Source organism: Colletotrichum scovillei, assembly GCF_011075155.1.
Source record: "Colletotrichum scovillei strain TJNH1 chromosome Unknown Contig00004, whole genome shotgun sequence".
Lineage (NCBI taxonomy): Eukaryota > Fungi > Ascomycota > Sordariomycetes > Glomerellales > Glomerellaceae > Colletotrichum > Colletotrichum scovillei.
In genome coordinates, this window is record NW_023336262.1 from 3,344,568 (window position 1) to 3,367,677 (window position 23,110).

Below are 23,110 nucleotides of genomic sequence, written 5' to 3' on the forward strand. Positions count from 1 at the left end.
GTTTGGACAAATCAAGACCGCCAAAGACCAAGATGTTGTCGTTGCCATCGGCCGACCCCGTTGAAGACGCATTCTGTACCCGTATCCATATCCTTAGCTGATGCACTTTGGCAACTGGAGGTCTGGAAACCTTGCCAATAACATGAATCAACATGGCCGCTTGTTTTGCCTACTAGCCGTTTCCTCGCCGACTTCATCTACCCATGTCGAAAGAGAAGATGTACTTGTCATCGGCGCTTCAGCTCATCGGCTCGCACTCGTCTCTTGCCTTGGCCTCTGAACCTCTGAAGTCTGAATAAGTAGAGTGGCGGGTATTCCGGACTGGAAGGAAATTCAGGGCCAGATCACACCTGGACACCCGACACAGCAAGCTACCACCCAAACTCGTGGCCCTGCACCTAGGGTAGAAGCATACAACCATCCCACAACCACACCGGATATGAGGTGGGAAAAGAAATAATTAACAGTGATGAAGTCTGAAAGGGGGTTCCAGTCCTCCCAGTCCCTCCCGATCCCACCGGGCGAAGCTTGGCGGGTCAAAGGCCGTGCGTAAAATCGTCAATCGATCAGCAAAATCCGCACCGTTGCCGCGAATAACGAACGCACCGAGGGACGACATTTGCAGAGAAGCTAATGAGAATGCGAGCGGCCAAGGAAAGAAAAGAGACATTCGCAGACGGTAAAATGCAAAGGGGCCACGAGGGAAACTGGGTAAGGACCAATGTCTCGGCTACCTGCAGCTATTGTGCCCTTCTTACTAAGTCTCTCTCTCTCTCTCTCTCTCTCTCTCTCTCCGGTCACCCTTCTATCCATTATGGAGCGTTGTTGCCAGCCACCCCCGTCCGAAGTCTGTGTGGTTTTTAGAAACATCCCTTTCTTTCTCGGAGGTTGATCATCATACCCTTTTCTCATTCCAGGCTTCCAGTCCGTCCGTCCGTTCCCGTTCCCTTCTCCACAATCTCACCGGTTTACTGGGATTTCTCCCACACCTGGTCGTGCTGGTCCAACTACCTAGCCATAAGATCCGTCCCGCGTTTTTTTTTTTTTTTTTTTTTTTAATTCATTTCCAACCTCCCCCCTTAACCCCTCCCCATCCCGTCCCATCCCGTGGCTTCCATGTGCGATGGGATGCGAAAATTGTGTTTAGTGAACATCGCTTGTTGGCCACGTCGGACGGTCGAAACATACTCGTCCAGACTAGTTCCGGGCAACAGTGAACGGGATCAAAAGCCGGGGAGTTCATACAACTCATCTACATCACAGTGCCATCATCAAGGAACCAGCGTAAGAAAGAGCGAGAAAACGAGAAAGGAGAAAAGAACATTTTACCCTCTTCCTCATTTTCCTCTCCCTTCCTCTTGTCTGTGTGTGTGTACAGTGTACAGCGTGGCTGCCTCCCTCTCAACTCTTGTAACACGAGAATTCCCATGTTCGTCAAATCACAGTCCGCCGTGAGGTCACACGGCATTTACACCCAATATTGCTTCTTTTCCAACATTGTGTGTGTGTGGGAGTATCGTATACGGGAGAAGATATGCGTGCGTAGATTATATAGTGTGTATGGGTCTATCTATTCACCCTCCAATAATCCGAGAAAATCCCTTGCCCCCCAAAGAAACGCCCGACGTATTGGCGTTTGCTCTCTCTCGGCCGAGTCATCTCAGACAATTGTCGCAATCATCCAAGGGCAACGGTGATGATGGAGGGTAGGTGATGACTCGCAAACCCTGCCTTCTTTCCTCTTTCCTGGTAATGCTTGCATGGTTGGATGGATGGACTGTGTTGATACTAGCAATGTCGACCGGGGCAGACTAGATTGATGTTTAATACAGTGGCTCATGATTCGCGATACTGATGCCATGCGCGAACCGATGCGATCGGCTCACGGATAGAAGTATCTCCAAAGACTGGAGAACATGCTCCCTGCGAGACGTCTTCCGTCCCGCGTACTGGGCAGCGGCGGCCTCCGGGAAACTCAGGAATATCCATGGTCGCCTCGTCATCATAACGAGGAGAAGCACAAAGTGAGGCTTCGCGCCTTTATCAAGGAGATGGACAACGGCACGGGATTCGGGGGAAACGATAATCAAGCTCCAAGTTGCGGCAATAAAGAACAGCGTCAATACAGTTTTGCTCCACCCCGGCTTCTCTCTCTCCTTTATTACAAGTTGGCCGAGCCATTTCAATTATACGCAATGCTCATCCCTCCCCTTTTTGGTTCATCATCAGGAAATAAGTGAAAAGAGGCCTCATGTGATGTGCGCCTTTTCGTAAAAGTCCCCAGTTAAGTATATCCTCATGCTTTGAAACAGAAAACGCCCGGCCGTGTGTGATTTTGCTTTTTATGCGTCAGAGTAGTACTCGTCTTGGTACTGGTGGCCCAGCGGCGCCGACCAGGTGTTGCCACCCCCGACGACGTTCTCCTTGGAACCCCAGTAGTTGTTGCGCGTCCGGCGTTCGCGCTCAAATTCGGCCCATCTCTTCATCGTGATCTTGCTGCTGTCAAACTCGCCCTCGTACTCGAGACCGGCCTTCTTCGTCTTCTCGCCCGCCGTCTTTCTGGTATCTCCCCAGGAGAAGTCGTCAAACTTCCAGAACGCGTACGTGGGAAGGACAAAGTTCCATAGGGGCAGCGAGCAGAGGTAGATAAGCATCCACACGACGTACGACCAGGAGTGAGCGGTCAAGACGATGAGCACAGCGGGAAGGCCAAGAATCAGGGCAAGCAGAACCAAGGGGATGATCTGCGGAGGCGAATTGACAATGGAGATGATGACTGGAGAAGTTGTTAGCTGGGTATCAAATAGAATAGGCGTCTTAGATACTCACCGACGTAGAAAGTAAATGCAATAGCAGCGGGCAGGACGAGAGTTCCCATGAGCTCGATGAAGATGACAAACTGCATACTGAAGCAGAAAGTACCACAAAGGTCACGAACCAAGACCAGTTCCATCAGGTTGTGAATTGTCGAGTTGATCCATCGTCGACGCTGCGAAAGCAAAACGGCAAAGGTGTCGGGCACCGTGGTCTTGCAAACGGCTTGGGGCACGAACACCTGCTTACGCTTGGGGAAGGTCCGGAGCATGAGAGTTGTCAGGTATCGATCCTCACCGAGCAGAAGCAAGTTCTTCTTGTGCAGGGTGTCAACCACGTTCTCAGAGTAGTGCTCAACGATGTCCGGGTTGGCCAAGATGGGCACCCAGTAGTCCTGGGCTCCCTTGGGCGCCTTGATGCGGTACATGCAGAAGCAACCGGGCAAACAGGTGACACCGCCAAAGACGGACTCGAAAGACTTGGACAAGTGGTGAGAGATGAAGTACTCGAAGACCTGAATGGCGGAAACCCAGCTGTCACGCTTGTTGGCAATCTTCGTCTCACCGCAGAGACCCATGATTTCGGGATCCTTGACCATGGCAGAAACCATGTGCGTCAGACTGTCGGGGAAGACCTTGGTATCGGCGTCGACCATGAGAACAATTTCGTAGAAGTCGGGTGATATACCCGTGACCTTCCATAGACCGTTGAACATTTCGTACTCGAGCTCTGTCATGCGCTCATCGAACATGACCTTCTGAAGGAAAGACATGAGAATGATCTGACTGTCACGCTTACCACGGTTGCCTGGCTTGGACTTGGTCGCCTCATCGGGTGTACCACACTTGACAACCAGAAGAACGGGAACTCTTTGCTGCTTCTCGAGCGGGATAGCAGATTCGTTGCCGTAGTCGTAGAAACCGGAGTAGATCTTGGCCATGTTGTGTCGCTTGGAACCGCTCGCAACCGCAACGTAGGAGAAGGGTTCGACTTCCTCGGGAAGAATGGTGTGGTCCTTCATCATAGCCAAGCAGTAGTCAGGAGTAGACATGGACTCGCCCTTGCCCTTGATGATACCGTCACAAATAATGACGATAACCTTGTGGCTGTTGGGGTAGTCGGTCATGGCGATAGAATCGAGAGTGGTTCGAATACCAAGGTGACCTTCAGAGTAGGCGGTAACAAGGCACATGGTGTGGGCAAGAGGGTAACCAAAGGGCATCCAGTCGGCGGGCGGCTGAGGCACAACGGCTTCGTGGATGAAGCCAGCAGGCCCAGGACCTTCGGTTGAGGGTACGTTGCTGGTGTAGGGATCTGAGCGAAGGAAGCTGGTACGACTGTCGTTGCCCTGGCGGTACATGGCGTTGGAGTGCATCATGTTGCTGCCAGCACCTGAACTGGCCATGGTAGTAGGCATCCTGCGTCCACCAGCCTGCGGTGCGGCACCAGCTCCATAGACAGCGGAGAACCGAGAAGTTGTGGGCAGGAAGGTACTCTGACGTTTGCTCGTCCGATCTGAAGAGCCATTGACACTGCTTCCGATATCGCCAGGTAGTCTGGGAGGTGCGCGATAGATGTCTTCAGACCAGTCCTCAATCTGTTGATTGCGCTTGCGCTTGTCCTTGGTCTGAGATGTCTTGGCGGCGGCGTACGTTCTGCTGATGAACCATTGGAAGAAGACAGCGAGGACGAATCTCGTCAACACGACAGCGAGAATCAGAACCAAAGAGACGTAGAGAACGACCTTGGACGCAATGCAACCCACAGTGTCAGTATCGACTGATCCGACCTTGATAATCTCCTCGAAACATTCGGCAATCTGCTTGTCGCCCGAGGCCTGGAAAGCTCTGGTGACGTCGCGTCCACGAATGGCCTTGTTCACTGCCGTAGTCTTGTCCTTGAGCTCGTTGAACCGAGCTGGTACCTTGACCTGGCTAGTATTAAACCAGTTGAGCAAGTCGAGATCGAGGACAGTGCCAGAGTACACAATCAAGTTTCGGGAGCTGTTCTTGATGTCGTTCCACGTGAAGTAGACATCGGCGGTACCGTCCAAGTCCAAGTAAAAGGTATCGCGACTCTTCTGCGTCGTATGGCAGGAGTAGCCAAGGTAGTAAGGAATTGTCAAGTTGGGCTTGGACGAGCCGTCCTGGTTGAAGACGGTGCAAGGGAAGTACCACGCCAGGTCACCGTTGCTGTTTGTCGGGACATCAGAGTTGTCGGCCAGGGTAATGAGGTTCTTGCATCTGCCGTTGACGTTTTGGAACAAGAAACTGCCGTCCTTTCCGCCGTTCTTCTCCGGCAGGTCGTACAAGACGTTGGCGCCGTGAGTCCTATTGATCATGGGCACGCCATCGGCGGGAGGGTGACGGGAGCGCGTCAAATCGTAGGCCGTTCCGTGGAAGATCATGTATCCACTGTCCACATCATTGACCTGGAGGCGCGGCGGCGGGGTTCCGCACACTACCTGAGTGAAACCGAAAGTCAAGAAACCGACAAATCCCATGATGAGCAAGATGATGCTGATCAGGCCAATCTTCTCTCTCCAAGCTCTCTGCTGCTCTTTTGAGGCCATACCACAGCATTTCAGCATAAAGTTTGGACACCAGAAGGTGATGATGGCGCAGTAGACGTTCCAGAAGCTCGGCGGGCGGATCTGCTCGACCTGCTTATTCTTGTGCCGCTTTCCCTTGCCATCCTTGGTGAGCTTGCCCGACTTGTGGCGACTCAAGCGCTTAGCCTTGGTTTTCGAGTGTCCTTTCTTTTCCTCGCCGCTGTTCTGCCTGCTGTTAACTCCTCGTGGTGGTGAAGCATCCGAGAAGTTATCGTTCGTTTGCGAACGCCCAGAAACATCGGTCGTCCCTTCCATGTCCTCGACTATCGGATCGTTTCCGGTCGCCGAGGGCAGAACGTTCATGTTGGCGGCATGTTTACGGTAGTAGTAATTGGGATGGTCCTTGTCTATTCTGTGTCGCTCGGGTCGAATCAGACTTCTCTTTCTCGTGAAAGCCTGGTCGCCGGTCGAGGGTCCTGGAGCCGGCGAGTCGTAGGTCGGGGATAGAGGCTGGTTCTCTGTATTGATATTAGGAGTTGAGATCGTCTCGGGGAAAGAGGTCGCTGATTGCCCACGTTGGTGCTGAGGTCGCCCTCCTACGGGATAGTAGCCGCCAGTCTCGACATCGTCCGGACGATTCCGTCGCGACGGCGAGTTTCTGTAGGCACTCCTATTCTCGAAGGGAGAGGTCGCTGCAGGCCTTTCGGGGAGAGACATGGTCCTGTGAGAAGATGCAGGTTAGTCTTTGATTCTGAAATGAAGATGGAGCCAGCTCCCAGCGGCAGCAAAGAAGTTGTTCGAGCAGGGAGACTTCACCCTTCCCAAAGAGGCGCCTGAGGTCTGTCGCGAGTTGAAAACGGGCGACAAAACGAGTCGAGCTCGGTTTCTTTTCGTAACAGGGAGGGAGGAGAGTGGTATAAACGCAAATACTGAGGAAATACAGATATGCGGTGTTGCGTGGGATGGGAAGCAAATGTGAAGGATCAAGAAACCACAACAGCAACAGCGAAAAGACAGCAGCCAGTTGCAGGTCGTTGGCGTTGGCGGGAGGTCATACTCACAGGAGTTGTTATTGGGAGGAAAGCACCTCCAGGCAAGAATTGTGGATGTCTGGGCCTGGGCACCCCTGCCAATAGCGGGGGGTTGTTCCTTGGGAGACGGCGAATCAATGGGGAAGCCGTCCCTATTTTCGACCCGGCTTTTCTCTGTTTCTGCGCCAGCAGGTCGGGGGTGACAGCTGGACAACGAGGCCAAGCAAGGAAGTTGCCAGCAAAAGAGTCTGAAGCGCTCCTTGTTCTGCAAAGCACGGAGTGACTGCGACTTGCTTGCTTCCCTGTTGCCTTGTGCAGTGCCGACGGGTAACTCAAAGCAAGAAAAGCTGAGATGGTTGGTGGTTGTGTGGGCAATCCCAGTTTTGCCTTTACAATGGTGGTCGAGACCTCAACAAGCGATGAACGGTCCAAAAGGTGGCGGTCGCTGCGTTCCTTTTGTCCTTCTTTTCTTGGACCTGATCCTACCTGGGGTTTTGTCCTTTCTTCTCGCGTCTATTCTCCTGTCTGGTTGATGCGTGCTTATCCGGTCTTTCTGTTGCTTTTGTGGTCCGAAGCAATCTGACGCACGGCTTATGTGCTCCAACTCAGTACCTTGCACAATTACTTGGGACCAGGGGTGGTTGGTAGTGAGTCGTGCGAAGCAATAGCGATGGAACAATTCAAGACGACTGTCCGCTATGCAGGTATCGAATTGGATGGATTGGAGGGACGAAAAGAGCGGATGGAAGTTTCGTCGCAAGTGCGGCGGGATAGAGAGATGGTTTCAGATGGCAACCGACACGACTACTGAGCAGCAGCAGCAATTGCAACAACGTCGATCTTGTTTCCTGTGGTCCAAGAGCTGACCGACTGGTTCGATGGTTGAAAAGCCCAAGACGATTGACCGACTGATTGCGCGATGGTACGGACAGGCGTATTTTGGGTTGCAGGCAAGTGCGCACCACCTGTTGAGAGAAAGAGAGCGATGGATGATGGGAGCGAGCGAGCGAGGAGGCCGGGGCAACAGATGCAATGTTGCGCACAGTCCGTCCTGAATTGCCTCCTTCGTCAGCCAAATCGGGGTGGCAACGATCGAAATGGACGGAGTTTGTCGTCAATATGGCAGTTGCAGCTATGTTGCAACTATCGTCAAAGTTGCGACTAAGAGTGCCCAGCGCAAGGTAGGATAGCCAAATTGAATCGCAGGGAAATGAGGCCTGAATCTCGGTTCTGCAGAAGCAAGACGAGCGGAAACGAAAGTAGGTAGTCAGTCGTGCTCCAAATGTCGACTGATTTCGAAAGCCAAGAACGACGGGGGGTTGGCGCGAAAGGTAAGGTCAGCGAAAGGTGGAAAAGGAACAAGACTGAGCGTCGAGCGAGGGACGAAATGTTCGGGAGGGACGACGGCCGACGACAAGTCACAACACAATTTGCTTCCCAAGGCTATGAGACTCGTTCCTGTTGGCACGAGGCGTCTTGAAGGAAGGGATGGGCAATGATGGGCGATCAGTGTGGACAGTGGGCACCAAAGAATTACTCTGGGACAGCCCAGACCAGTCCAGCAGGAAAGGGGAAATCAAAAGAGAGTCCGGTGAAGCAGGCCGTCTTAGTCCAAGGGCCATCGGTACTTTGCTCAGCCATAGAAATCACACTTGGGACGAGGTATCGTCCTTGATCGCGCCGGCTGTCCCATTGCGTTCCAAACCGCCACATGGCCCAGCACCCTCGCCTCACCCAAATCTCGTATTATTGATTTTTTTTCTTTCTGGACGGCTGGCTCGCGTTACTACGTTGCTGTCTGGCGTGGCTGGGTCTCGTTTGCCAATGCTACTGCTAAAGTACTCCCTACTTTAAATATATCGACGTGATCCCTCATCTGAGCTGCCCTGAATGAACCTGCCACCATTGGGCAGATTTATTGATCGCAGGAGACCTCTAGTATCCTTCTAGTTGCCATCACGAACCCCACGAGGTTGCGCACGGCTCGGCCACGGATTGTCATCCAGTCGACGGGGAAAGGGCAAAGATTGAGTTTGGCTCAAGTCGACATGGTCAATACCTCAGCCGAGGGACAGGGGGTTTGGGATGGTAGAACCGGAGCACCAATTTCTCGCCCACGGGGTACATCGGAAGTACCATCGAAGTACTCGGACCTCGGCCTCGCAAGTTGGCCCACGTACCTCAAGCATCCATAGTACGCTGGACTTGTATGTAGAGGACAAAACAAGCCAAACATTGACGACAGAGGCGCCAGTCAGCCATTCCTCTGGCACGCAAATGACTGATGCTCAAACATCATTTGGCAGCTCCGACTCAGTGTTCTCGTTCCATGCCCCTTCATGTTGTCGCAAAGGCCCAACGGCGCCGGCCTTTCCCACGACGAAAGAATCGTTGCGCTCTTGAACCCATAGCCCACTTACTTTGCAATTCGTCATAGAAGATTGCCCGGGGTGGCGGATGAAATGCGGACTCCATACGAACTGATGGGCACTCCCACCCACTCACAAACGATGTATTGCCTGGATACGCGCTTGAATCCGCACCTCTCTATCCACACCAGGTAGTCTAAAAACCAGATCAGCATGCAGGACCAGGGTTGCTATTTTCAAGCTCAAGCCCCTGTTGCCCAGTCGACCAGCCGGCCAGCCGCCCCCAAAGCAGCTCGGAAATGTTCACCAGACCCGAAAGAGAGTTTGTCTTTGCTTACCTGCATTTCAGAGCTTGGCTCAACTTTATGTGCCTGCGCCTGCGCCTCGCCCGAACTCCGCCCAAGCCGGTTCTGATGGTGGAGGGGAGCGACACCTACTCCGTAGACGGTGTATCCGGAAGAAGCTTTACCAACATAGAAAATCGGTTTGAATTTCCCTCAATCTTCTTAGTCAGCACATCAGGCAAGTTGATCACCTCGTGTTCTGAGGCTTCATTGCCGTTGGTCGCTCCTAGCGCCCGTGTTAGAGGCGTCGCTCTCCTCGGCCGGCACCGAGATTTGCGACAGCCAAAACAATTTATAGGGAATATCAAGGCTTCCGAACCGTATTGGTTTTGACATACCTCATTGCTGCTCTCGTGAGAAACGGAAAGATCACAATTCAACCCAATGCCGGACATTCAATCAAACCCGTCTCTCCAGTCGCAATTGCATGAGGAGATCCGTCTGTCATTGGCAGTCGAGCGTTGCCTGAACTGCCGTCCAAAGACCCAGAGTTTGCACTTGATATCTAAACCTAGCCGTGAGCCGATCGCATACGGATAACACGGCTAAGAATCGTTGTATTTTTTTCGTGTTTCAAAGTGGCTCTGATGCGATCCGAGGAATGCTTCCCTCCACTGAAGTATGGGAATTCCACCTTTGCATTTGCCGCTGTCCTGTCGGTCCGGTTGGTATTCGTCGTCGTAAGTTATTAGATAAGGATACGAGCGCGCCACGTCGAGGAACTCCATCGTCTGCATACCACACTCCTATCGGCTCGTTTCCAGCATCTGCTGCCCTTGCAGCTGCCACCGTGCTGTGTATCCGTAGTTATCAAGATAGATACCCTTGGCCAAGGACAGCGGCAATGCGATAATCAGGATCCTGATCCGCGGCCCCGGCGCTTTTTGGGTTTTCGCCTCCGTGCCGCCTCCACTGGGAACGAGAAACTTAGTTTTGAGCCTCCCTCGGAATGGAGCTCTGCATCGTTATCGTCAAATCCACACGTACTAAGTTAGCCCGCGCGCATCGCCGTTTCTGTGTCCCACTGTCTTCTACCTTACTTCTCCCGGAGTGGCGGCCAAATATCCCATGTTTGTATGGAGCTTTGGGTATCCGTATCCCGTAGTATATGCACGGGCTGGTGTCAGTGTGACAAATTTGCGAATCGTGGGGTTTGGTTTCGCTGTTGAATCCGTGCCTAGTCATCGCCCAGGATCTGTATAGATGTGCGTCTGTATCTAGGATTGATTGCTTGGCTTGGGAACTGACAGGTTGTAGATCGCTTCTGGGTTGGCGTCGTGGAGCTCCACCAGCTGAATAAGAAATCTCGGATACCTTGTGTGTGTCTGTTGACCCTATGGTGATAGAGACGTGCAGAATAAGCTGTGCGTCGCAAAATCAGATGAAAATATGTCTGGTGTTCATCCCGATATTGAACTTCTTGGAACCTCGTAAGGTTCTCCGACTTGTCTGTCTCATCTCCGAACATCAACCTCGGCATGCATTCCAGATATTGTTGATGTTGTGCAGTGCCTATCCGTTCCCTCGTTCGTTACACCGGCTCCTGGGGCGTCTCATTGCAATTGACTGCACCTTAAGACTGTGGTGGCCAGGGCTCTGGACAGGATGGATTGATTTGTTTCAATGTCGTTCCGCACAATTGCCAGCTTATCGTTGTGCTTCGTCTAAATTCCGTAAGGCTGCTGTCAGGCCAGTGTTATCCTTGACCAAAGATGTTCGGCACTGGTGAAGGCTGTTGATCTAGCGATCTCAACCTATCTGCACCAAGTAGTCAACAGTACGGACATGCAACTTGGGCCTTTTTGCCGGGCTTGGCAAGCAAGTGGCACCCGACAGACCAGACACCCGCAACTATAGATGCTTGGGCGTGAGAGAGAAAGGAAGAAATGCAAATGTTTCTGAGCCAAAATGCATCTCGGGTACTGAGGCGAGACCACACTTGTGGAAGGCCAACTGATTCAGCCTGGCTCCAGAATCACACAACCAAATTGGCATCGACGACGTTGATGAGATTCGCACCAGGCACCAAAGGCACTATTCAGAGCCGCCGTATTATCAGCCTGTTGATTGATCCCGATAAATTCAGCTGCGGTCTGACTAGCAATCAACTCAGAAAGCCACTGAGATCACGAGATTCTCATTCCTCTTGACGCTGTCATAACGGTAGTCAGGTCACTGACCTTCACGTCGTCATTTTGACCACGATGCACGAATGAAAACTTTCGGGCGCTTTCATTCGGCAAAGGAGGCTCGCCAATCGATGGACACTTCGCAGAACCAGCTCCAAGGTTCCGGGGTCCTTAATTTCCAAATCGAATCTGCCTACGGATACAGGCTACAGGCGCCATGCGGGGAATAAGGAAACCGACTGTGATTGGTGCTACAAGCTGCAGTGGCTGCGTCGCACGTCGTGGTTTTCAAATCCGCGATGTCCGCCGTGGTGGCCGTTGCCTTTTCATATTGGACCCACGGACAACGGGGCTCCATGGATCGACATGACCGACCCCGGACTGAAGCAAAAGTGTTCTCAAGTAGCAATGTTGTACACTAGCGAGAGCGTGCGACTCCGAATATGACAGCTTTCGAGGTTGCGAAACTATGCAATCAGCACTAGATGTTGAGAAAATTGTGTGTTGAACACTGCGTCTACGGGAGTAGTGGTGGAGCGCCTTTGGAAAGTCTCGTTGAAAAGTTGAAAAGGGGCTTTTCAGCTTCGGGGGAAGCACTGGGCTCGGTCGACTTGGCAATGCACAACAGTGGGTTTGCGGTGTTGATCGAAGGTAACCTATTTTGCCTGTACGAGGGGCGCGGTCAGCCGGCCATCCATGCCCTGCATGCGATTTCGCGATAGCGACAGCATCGTGCGGGATGATGCCTCACATGACGAGCAAAAACCGCACCACCCGCTTTTCCTGGCGGAATCCATCCCAGACCTTTTCCGAGTGGCTTTGGTCAATTCATTCTCGGTAAGGTGTAGCTGATGTTCAGAAGCGGCAAAGAACTGGGAAGAGGCGTGTCTGGCGGCGGATTCAACGGCGCTTCTGAGTTCATACTCGCAGCCATTCTGACCGTTACTTGCGTCAGCCTGGTTTGCGTGCTTGTTGGACTTCTTTTTGTTCCCTTCTCGTTGGACTGGCGGTTGTCCCTGGTCCGGGAGCTTCCCCTTTCCAGACCTATTCAATAGCAGCTGCAGGGTCGTCCTCTGGCGCGGCCTTTTCCCAAGACCCAGAACTCTCGCCGATTCGGCCGTCAGACCCATGCTAGGACGCTGAACCGCTGGGGCTGACCACTCTGTAGAACCCACATGAATATTCATGGAACAGCGGAGACTTGGAGACGCCCAAAATTGGACGACTATGCGCTGTGCACCATCTAATGCTGAACAGATACATCTACCGAGTATTTTCCACCTGAATGCAAAAGACAGTTGTTAATAATTACTAGGCTGCCTGCTCCTTGGGAACCGCGTGTGCACAGAAAGGTTTCGAAACGAACACGGGAAATGCGGGATGCGCAAAGAGTCCGTCGTATCGAGCCTTGTCGCGAGGCAGATCTCTGGCGTGAGTTGCTTGGTCACAAGAGCTAACCATTCTTAGTTGTACTCGGAGGTTGGCAGCGGGTTCTCGAACGAACTTCACTGCCTTTCTCTGGCGGGGATCACATTGGATCCGTTCTTCTGGCAGGCCTTTGGCTGGTGGAGGCTACCCTGAAGTCCCTTCTTTTGGTTCTTCCTTTTACACAGGGTCGTGCGGCGGGGAAGGTGACGGGATCCTGGTCCTCAATGCCCGTCACACGGCCACAGTAGGTGAGGACAGGGATCTCGGAGACAAGAATCTTTGCAAGCCTCAGGGTGGTGTTTGCGTGCCTCGCACGTTTGGATATCCCAGCGGATGCTTGGTCGAGGCAGATGTGCCGATGCGAATAGGGGGCTAGGCGAGGTCGTTAATGACAATGAGGCGAAGAGAAGGCCCAGGCTGGGCACCCCTCCGGATCAAGGTGAAACGAACGATTTCATTGCTTCATTAGCTACGCGCGTCGAGCCAACAGAGAAAAAAAGGGATGCGATGAGATGGAGCCCGGATTACGTGCTGTGAATTGGAGGAGCCGGCATCAGTTTTTGGGTGTTAGTTCGAGCAGAGGTTGCAGGAGGCTGGAGGCGAAAGGACGGGACTGCTCTGTTCCACGCTCTCAGCGAACAGAACCGGTCTGCATGTTCTGAATCCCCGTGTCTCCGAAGGCTTAGGGACAAGCGGTATGCTCACTGGGACATGAGCGACTTGCGTACCGGTTCTGTGGAGAGGCGGTGACCGGAGGTGACATGAAAGTGTAGCAGCGTTGCAAGACAGGTTTGACAGAGGCGAGATAGTGGCCAAGTTGGTCTGGGGTCGGGGGGAAACCCTTGGCATTGATGTCGATGGAGTTCCGGTCGGATCTACTGTCTGTGTGTGCCGAAACCTGAAAGATGAACGTGGATCCGAACTGGCGAGGTCTCTGAAGGAAGTTGACGATGCAAATGGGAGCCGCGGGGTTTCCAGGTGGTGACACCGTGCCCTAGGTACCTTCCGGTCGGTCCTTCCCAAGAGAAAAAGAGGAATACACAGGAAGGAAGCCAAAGCTTTGCAATTAGGTACTTGCATGGAGGGCGGGTGCCTTCTGCTTTCTTTTCCCAATGCACGGTACGTATCCGTACCTTCTACCTAGTTTGGTGAGGTACCTGACCGTTCTTTCCGTTTTCTTCGTGCTGCCGCTGCAGACCGTACTATGCATCTGCAGTAGCTGCACGTTGGACACGGGCACAAGCCGCACAACACGGGGCAGGTTGCATCGGTCCATCTGGTCGGTCGAGGAAGGTGCGACGAGACTTTGGTCCAGAGAAGATGACTGCCACTCCGTCTGCAACTGCTCTGAGGTTCAGACATCAGGAAGTACCTTGACGCCGACCTGTCCATACAATATGTACCTTGCCCTCGGGCTACCTTCCTTGAGCAATATGTTGTCACCTGACGTGACCACCATCATGAACCCAAGGTGGAAGTCACCAACCACCTTACTTCGTACCTTACCATCACATCGATTGCATCAGAGCCGCGTCTTTCTGGAGGCTGGGCAGTTGACCGCCCACGAGCCATTGAGCGGTGCCTACCGTAGGTAGGTATGTGAAGTTGGTGGGTCGAAATCCCGTGTATGGCGGGCAAATGTTTGTATTGGAATCTGAAGGTGAAATAAGGGCAATTGGATTTCCACATCAGGCTGGAGGCTCGTGTCCGCACCAGAAGCCGTCAATATTGCTCCCTCATAGCCACTAAACGCGATGCAAATCTTGTCTTCGGCAATGGAAGCACGAGGGATTCTCAAGCCTTGAGAATTCGACCGCCACTCCATTTACACCGTTCGTGTCATTGTACCTGACCGCGGGGCACATCACTTGACGTTCCCGCAAACTACGGGCATGAGTGTGGTCGTTGTAATTGCTCCCGAAGCCACAGGGTCGTCTTTTGTTTCTTTTCGCCTGCGCAATCAGAGGAAATGGAAGTATTCACTCTCGACAAGGCTACTAAGATTCATCTGGGCCGCCAACTCTAATTTGGTCCAGCTTCGACCCCAGTTCCAGCTCCAGCTCTAGCTCCAGCTGTGGCTTCTGAAGCTTGGCATTATCGTGGCTCGCTTTCATTGTCTGCCTAGCCCCTCGTCCTTTTCTTCTCCTCGCTTTGCCTTGCGTGACGTTGCTTTTCGCTTCTCTCTATTTACTCCGTACATAGTACATACGGATTGACATCTTTCCCTTCATCTTGGATGCCCATCTCAATTATCCTATCCTTTACACCCTAATACACCCCAGCACCCAGTCCTGCTGGGTTTCTAGTCTTCCATTACGGTTGCCCTTCCTCATTCCTCCGCAGCATCCCTTTGGCCGCCCTTTCCGACCGCCCTGGACCCTGCTCTGCTCCAACCTGTCCAGGTACTTCGTACATGAGGTATTAGCCCTGGGAGGCGATTCGGCGGCGAAGTAGAAGTGCGGCGTGCCCTGTGCTGACTCTCTCTCACATTGTGCCCGTCCGAGGTTACTGCACGAGTTGTTGGTCCCGGGCTAAGAAGACCCAAAGCTGAACTACATTATTCATGCCTCTGCGCCATCCCATTGTCCGTTCTATTGTCATTGTCTGAATTTCGGGCATCGTTCATCTGCTGCCATCTCTTTTTCTCCAAATCATCCGACTTTCCATCCGTGCTTGTTCAGACTCAAGATCATCAACAAACATCAACAAACATCAGCAAACAAACCGATACTTCTCCCAGAACTTCAAACGGCGTGACGTAGGCGACGTCAAGTTTCCGACCTAGAAGAGCTTTCAATACTAAAACTACCACTGCGTAGTTCTGGGACACATTGCCTCATTCTGTACGTATTCTTCATTTCTTTCTCTCGCCTCTTCCCTTCTCAGACCCAACCTTACCCTACCCTGGACCGTATCTATGAGGTGCTATTCCTGTCCTCCCCCCTTCGTGTTCCCGTACAATTCTGGGCTGGTTAGTACCTCGACGGCCTGGTTTGTCAGTCAGCCCTCCTCCCTCTTTCACAACCAGCCAAGGCTAGGCCTCCTTTGGCGCAAGTGTCCCTCTGGTTCTTGCTCGCTCCGAGGCGCTACAGAAGCAGGCGCACCCCCTAGCAAGGCACCATTCACCATTGCCCACACATCCCACGCCAGTCCAACCTGAGCAGGGCCCTGGTCTACTGCAGTACTGTACAAAACTACTAGATTGCCTTGTGTATATCCCTCCTTGGTGTGGGTGGGTGAGTGGGTTGAGTGGGTGAGAGAGAGCGGGTATGGTGGGCTGGTGCTTGTGGGATCCGCGCTGGGCTGTCTCTCGCAGTCTGAGGTGCCCTCTCTCTCTGTGCCCGGCGCTGGTGCGGCCATTGCATGCTGGTGCTTGGTGCTGCCCTTTTGGCCCCTCTGGGCGACTTCTTTCCGGGAACTCAGGTGGGAGGGATCCTCTGAGTCTGAGCTGCTCCTTTGCTTCGGCCTGCTGCCTCCTCCGCCTCTTCCTCTCGTCTTCCAGGTTCCCCCGTCTTTGACTTACATAACAAGTCAAGCATGCCACGCACCACGCATTGCGCTGCCAAGGGCCCATTTCCAAACCCTCAACTCCATGCCTACCAGTATTCAACTTGATCAATAACTCATACACGCCGGTGGTTTGGCATTTTTCTCCCCTGGAGCTGCTCCCACTAATCTGCTTTCTCTTCTCCTTGTCTTCAGTTTTCTAGTTTGTCCATCTACGCAACGTCTTATTCGGTTCCCCGCGCATCTTTGTCATTCGTTCCTATCCGGCACGCCGAGGAAGAAACACAACCAGCCCACATTCAACGACCGCTTCCTTTCCCCTTGCCTCCCTCACAACGAAGAAACACCTTGCACGACTACCAAGGCCAAAATCCTGTCTCCTTCCTTGTTCATGTCCTAGAACAAGCCTTTGGTGTCAACAGAAAAAGAAGGGCTTTGCAGGGCTTACACAACAACCATAATATAGCTGGACCAAATCTGCCTCGCATCGACATTCCTGCGACAAGAAAACATTCAGACACCCTGCTGTCCAGCTTTCGACGATTCAATGGCAGCCACGACGGCTCCGACACCGCCCGTCATGACTCCGACTGCAAGCCCGAACCATCTTCGAAAGCACATTTCCCCTGAGCGTCTTACTTTGGGCGACGACGCCGGCCGCAAATCGGTGTCGGCAAGAATTCGGGACGCTCCCGCTTCTCCTGTCAGGGTGAACTTTCAAGCCGAGAACTGGGCCCAGCCATCCAATGCCAACATCGAACTGGCACAACCCTACCAAGCAGAGTTTTCTACAGTTGATCGTTCCCGAGAATACAACGCCCCTACCCCTCCTTCGCATACCTCGGGCTACGACCAGGCTGGACGACAAATGCAAAGCCATGACAGAAATAAGCTGCCTCCCCTCAAAACGTCGAACTCCTACACTGCCGAACCCGATTACTTGAGTCCAGCGAGCTCTCTTACCCCCAATCAAAATGGCCATGATCAGGGCTACAGGTCGAAGCGGGGGACCCAGGAATCGGACAGCTTCAGCGCTCACAGCGCAAGAGCTCAAGATGCCAATCGCCACAGTCGGGAATCGAACACTACCACCTCAAGCAACGCCCAACAGCAGGCATCGGCGCAGTCCTCTGCGACGACAAGCGCGAGCTCCGTCTCTGGCATCAACGAGTCATCCGAATACAAAGATGAGTCCCCCGAGAGCTCGATAATGGAGGGCAACATGCCAGAGAACAACTCTGTCCCCATGTTTCAGTACTACCACCATCAGGAGTTTCCTCCTCAGCGTGTCTCGAGTGTTCCTCAGGGGCTTGACGCTCGTCGTTCCTCTTCGAACCCCAGCCTCAACGCTGATGGAACCCCCGTCAACCGTCATCTGACGCCTACCGGTTTCACCAGAAGGACCTCCATGCCCCGACCTTCGTCGGCTTACTCCGCTATCTCGGATTATGCTCCCAGAGGGCGATCCCCAAATCTGATGCCTGGAGGATCACATATGCGGACACCATCAGGCACTCGCAGGTCCCCGGAAACGAGACCAGCATCATACGCAGAGCTACTAAACGTGCCGTACCCTCAGCCAGCACCTGCCCCGATCAGCTTCGACAACAACCAGTTGCGTAATGCCGTTGGCAACAATGCATCTCTCCTCGGAGCCCAAAAGACACTGGAGATGTATCGCCAAAACGTCAAGAAGACCAACGACTTTTCTATCCAATACTCTTTTGCCGTTTTCCTCATCTCTACCGCTCAAGAGCAAGGCCTGGACCCTAGTGAGCCAGCACCTCGCAAGGCAAACTCTAGCCCAAAGAATTCCGCATCATCAACTCCCTACGACCTCCTGCGAGAGGCAAAGGGTATACTCCAGAAGCTGGCCAGCGGTGGATACCCCTTTGCTCAATACTACCTCGCAGATGGATACGCCTCTGGTCTGTTTAGCAAAGGAAAGGAGGATTATAACCAAGCATTTCCCCTCTTCGTTCTCGCCGCAAAGCATGGTCATGCCGAGTCCGCTTACCGCACGGCGCTATGCTACGAGTTTGGTTGGGGTTGCCGCAAAGATCCTGCGAAGGCTGTCCAGTTCCTTCGCATGTCTGCGTCGAAGCGTCACCCAGGCGCAATGTCCCGACTTGGCAAGGCATGTCTCTCGGGTGACTTGGGAGAGAAGCGGTACCGCGAGGGTATCAAATGGATGAAGCTCGCAGCAGAGGCTGCCGATGCTGTCTACAGCGCAGCTCCGTATCAGCTAGCTTGCTTGTACGAGACGGGCTACGGCGACGACATCTTCAAGGACGAGGTCTACGCAGCAGAACTTTTCACCGCCGCCGCAGAACTCGGCCACCCAGAGGCCAACTTCCGCATGGGTGAGGCATATGAACATGGGAAGCTCAGCTGCCCCCGCGATCCAGCACTCAGCGTGCATTTCTACACTGGTGCTGCTGAGCGAGGACATGCTGGTGCTATGATGGGCCTTTGTGCATGGTACATGGTCGGTGCAGAACCGATCTTGGAAAAGGACGAAGAAGAAGCTTACGAGTGGGCTCGCCGATCAGCCGAGATGGGTAAGTTGAGAGACTTCTGGAAAATATCGACTGAGCGAGGCAATAAGGCTAATCACAAATATGCAGGTTTCGTCAAGGCCCAGTACGCTGTGGGCTACTTCACAGAGATGGGCATCGGCTGCCGGCGTGACATCTTGGAGGCCAATGTGTGGTATGTCAAGGCTGCAGACGCAGGCGATGAGCGCGCAAAACAGCGGTTGGCAATTATCCAGGCAGCTGTCAGCGGCGGCACCCCGATGGAAGTCGCCCCTCCCCGTAGTGGAAAGATCAAGAAGGGCGGCGAAGAGAAGGATAAGGACAAGGATTGCATTGTGATGTGAGGAGTCACACCCAAGGAGACGGGCCGCATCGACGGGATCACACCAAAACACACCGGCGTTGGACAGGAGGTCAAGAAAATTCAACTTCACTAATAATGACGAGGAGGGGCGCCTCTATTTCCGGGAAATGTTCAAGGGCCGACTTTTGCCGACGTTACTCGACGGTTGGATAACGGACAAGAGCCGTGTCAATTGGCATATCACCGGTTTTCTTCGTTTTCTCACACCCATGGGCATCTACAAAAGGGGATTGGAACTATGGGCGGGTGTTGACGGGATGCAGTGAGAAGAGTCGCTACGCGTTGAAGAAAGGGGCAAAGCATGCCTGTCTCGACGATCCAAAGACTCTTCATTTTCCCCTCTCCCACCAATTTTCGGTCTTTTCGTTTTGTTTCTGGTCTTTTTTCTTCATCCAAGGCGGGGGCTTTCATGAAACTGCATTTGCATCGCATGAGAATCCGGGCACAAACGGGTGCTTCATGATCTAACCATGGTCGAAATTTCTAGCCTGGGAACTCCATTGAACAAGGCGTTTGGAGAGGGGGGAAATACATTGCGATTCAAGACAGACAAGAGTTGCGCGGGTGTGTACACGCCTGGCTGAGCCATCAGAGGAGCCTGTACATACGAGATACCATAATCCCCTGTCTCGGACAGGCGTTTTTGAGCTTTGTAATCCTGTGTTTGATGAGTGACTTGCGAGAATAAGACGATGGCGTTCATGGCGGTGGTGGCTGTCTGATTTCTGATTGATCCCGGCTCTTTGGGTTGTTTAGGCCACTGAGTGCCTCGTTCACCAATTTTCGAGACAGGTTTCCCTCGAGAGGTCCCTCTCAGCTTGCGTTACGTGTTCGTCTGTACTCGGCCGAACCTCTCTAAAATTTTCCCTCGCGGTGACTCAGAATCTGGTCCAGCGTCAGAGGCTCCTCCATTGTGGATCATCGCCGTTGCGTATACACACGAAAGACGTATGCGTCTTCCAATGCTTCAAGTTTTGACGTGTGACGTGCCAAGACTAAGCTTGATTCAAAGTAGGCCCGATGAGGCGTTGATGGAAAACTTCTTACCCTCCTCCAGCCTTGGGTTTTGGTTTCCCCTTCCAAAGCTTGACATCCCATATATGTGAAATGGATGGGGATGAGGCGCCCGAGTTTGGGTTTGAGAGACGTTGAACTTGTGGTCTTTGCTTTTCGCCTTGCGGTGATACCGCCGCCGCGCCGCGTGTCATTGAGGTTGCACGCGACAGGTGTGTAAGAGATTTCGAGAAAGCTCGGGGCGCACACTTCTCTTTGTTTGACTCGTCAGACTCGTCAGACTCGTCAGACTCGTCAGCGTTTTCCCCCCTCTTGACATGGCGTTTCTTTCTTCGGATTGTGGGAGGGAACGGATAAATTGAGGGCGCGCGGCTTTTGCGACTTGTTCGGGGAGAGGGTAGATTTGTTCTGCGACGTTGTTTAGGGCTGAGATCTTTGTTCTTTCAAACAAGGTGGCTTTCTGCGGTGTGTCGTTTGTTTCTGAGATGTTTTGGTCTGCTTTGCCTTGTATGGTGGTCTGTGTAGCGAGTCTCTTACGAACTTGGTGTTCGGGAGCTGGCCGGGTGGTGTGTAAGTGTTACAAGTTGTCGATTGTTGTTCTTCTACATCTGCAGCTGTTGCAAAGCTCATGGATATTGCCCTTCCCTCATTCATCGCCAGGAAGTCCTGCATCAGGCGGAAGTACATTGCTTAGAATACTGCGTCTGAGTCTGAAAGAAGTGATAGACACTGATGATGTCCGCAGAAGCATCATCATGTGGACAGTGGGGGCTAGCGCTGTGCCTTTCCGAGGAGCAGACGATCTGCTCTTGATCAGAATCAATCTTTTTCTATGTGACATACATCTCAATAGTAGTTGTTGTCTTGTTGATGTAAAAGCTATTCAAGCCGCAACGACTGCCTCTCTCCTGACCACGACGAGGATTTAGGTCACGGTATGTCTACTTCTGAGAAGTCATGGATACAAGTGCTATCGTCCACTAAGACGATATGATTCAAGCGTGAAGGCCACGTTCGCGTGTCTCTTACTCTTGTATGCTTGGTGCCACATGCCTACAGCCTGTCCTCTCTGGTAGTCTGGGAGCATGGGTGTCATCAACGCCGCAAGGACAACCTCTAGATGTCACATCAGAAGAGAACCTCTCGAAGCCTTCTCAAATGCTTGATATCAAACACGCAGTTGGAGAAATCGCAGTGGTGTCCACTGGAAACTGCAGGCAATTCAACCTTTTCCTACTTATCTTAAGAGGTAGATCATAGAGGAAGCACTTGTTCCTGATCGGTAGGTACGGTATGAGCACCTCAGTTTGAGAGAATGACGCATACACTGCGTAGGAGGGCTTTATGGATATTCTGCCTTAGTGCTTGACGTAAAACGATCTTAGATACTCTTCCGCCGCTGCCTCTCCTAAGGCGAGCCCCTGTTCTTTCGCCCACTTCTGATACTCTGGCGTTTTGAAAAACTCCTTGTAGTCAACACCTCCCTCTTGATCTACCCAGCCGAACTTCCCGTGCTCATCTAAGAAGTTGCCTATCGAGAACAATCAGTTATGGTCAATTGAGTGTTGGAAATACTTGTAGAGTGGTGGACAGAGGAGGACCGTAGGATTTTGAATGCCGAGACCACTGCGAACTCACCGTAAATTGGATGTTTCGTGTCTATACGGATCTTCATTAGCCATCCTCCATCCTCCATCTACTACTTTTAGTTTGCTCACCTGTGAATTGAGATATGGAAGAAGACTTCCTCACGGAATGCTCTGAACCCCAGTCCATCAACTGGGACCAGTCGGCACAGGTACGTTCGACACCGTCCCAGTTAATGACCGAGTGGAAATCGTGGAGAGTCCAATGAAGTAGAACGGGTGTCAAATCTGCCTGGCATTTCACGGACTCCATGATATGATGAAGACAGTGTCCTGAGGCAAAGCCGGAATCAGCCACCAGTTCTCTCACATATTTGTCCAGCAATGCCGCCGGGATCCAGTCCGGATTCAGGCACGCATTCTCCTGGGGACTTCAACTAACCAATATGACTCTTCTGAGTTGCATCCTCCTTCTCCGTGGTATTGGGAGTGTAATAATACTCTCTATGCGCAACCTGGTACAAATAGTTCTACAACGGGTGTAAGACTCTAGCATTCGAAATGTCGCCGGAAAGCGTAAATGACGAGAATGGATATCGAGACTTACGATGCAGTGTAAGTTATGCACCATAGCAAGGCCCCCAAGACTTCAATACAGTCAGCCAGATCGTAATGCCAACAAAATGGTTATCCTTGTATGTACTACTTACTAGCCGCCTTCTCCATCGTTGAAAGGTATCGCATCTGTCTCCATGCCAAGTCGGTGTACCTCGGATTTCGGGATTCGGTTGGCAAACGCTGCGATTGATTAGTGAACCGGTGTCTAGATTCCACATCAACCGACACAAAGGGCTTGCCTGAAAGTAATGAAGACCAGTTTGCATCTACTTCTGGGCTCGGGTTGCCCAACAGTGGGTGGTCATGACCTGGCGTCACTGGATTTACGGGTTGTGGGTTGAACTCAACCTTGTCCTGAAAAGAGAGACGGTCTAGTCAGTGAGAGAAACATCAATCAACCAAGAAGTGCTTCAGAGTTATTCAACATACCCAAACATGTACCGTGTCTGGTGTCGTAAGTCGAGGGCAGAATGGCTTGTAGATGACTTCACGGGCATAGTAAAGTACTGCCCACGTATAAATTGCTAGGATGAGGAGTGAAACAAGTATTTGGATTGCTCTCCTTGACTTCGATGTGCCTCTGCTCGAGTTCCAATTCTCCTGATGCAAGGGGTATTCTTCGTGGTCGTCGTCGGTCTTCACGTCCTCGAAACCATCGTCAGAGACCGGCTTGTACTTGACTGCAGGTGTTGCAGACATGTCTTGTGCGGTCGTTGTTTCCCAAGCGCGCTGCAGGCAGCAGAAACTATAGTCGGTACGGAATAGGTGAGTTCGTCAAAAGAAAGTACGATTGACCGCGCTGCTACGGAAGGGAAGAC

The 23,110-nt window shown here is 52.5% G+C and overlaps 3 protein-coding genes across 3 annotated transcripts; 1 reads left to right on the forward strand and 2 right to left on the reverse strand.

Annotated features, from left to right (window-relative positions):
* Positions 1 to 1,781: 1,781 nt before the first annotated feature.
* On the reverse strand, positions 1,782 to 8,106 carry HER10_EVM0011503 (chitin synthase 4). Its single transcript, XM_035483147.1, has 2 exons — positions 2,830 to 8,106; positions 1,782 to 2,776 (listed from the first exon to the last, which is right to left on the reverse strand). Exons 1-2 carry the CDS (start codon positions 6,080 to 6,082, stop codon positions 2,343 to 2,345), a joined length of 3,687 nt encoding a protein of 1,228 aa, XP_035335379.1. The 5' UTR covers positions 6,083 to 8,106; the 3' UTR covers positions 1,782 to 2,342.
* Positions 8,107 to 16,195: 8,089 nt separating this feature from the next.
* On the forward strand, positions 16,196 to 19,714 carry HER10_EVM0008213 (uncharacterized protein). Its single transcript, XM_035477745.1, has 2 exons — positions 16,196 to 18,734; positions 18,801 to 19,714. The coding sequence occupies exons 1-2, from the start codon at positions 16,721 to 16,723 to the stop codon at positions 19,052 to 19,054; spliced, it is 2,268 nt and encodes a 755-aa protein (XP_035335144.1). The 5' UTR covers positions 16,196 to 16,720; the 3' UTR covers positions 19,055 to 19,714.
* Positions 19,715 to 21,446: 1,732 nt separating this feature from the next.
* Positions 21,447 to 22,305, reverse strand: HER10_EVM0012600 (uncharacterized protein; the record flags this gene model as incomplete). Its single annotated transcript, XM_035481993.1, has 5 exons — positions 21,447 to 21,619; positions 21,727 to 21,747; positions 21,807 to 22,007; positions 22,117 to 22,204; positions 22,282 to 22,305. 5 exons carry the CDS (start codon positions 22,303 to 22,305, stop codon positions 21,447 to 21,449), a joined length of 507 nt encoding a protein of 168 aa, XP_035335468.1.
* Positions 22,306 to 23,110: the final 805 nt, after the last annotated feature.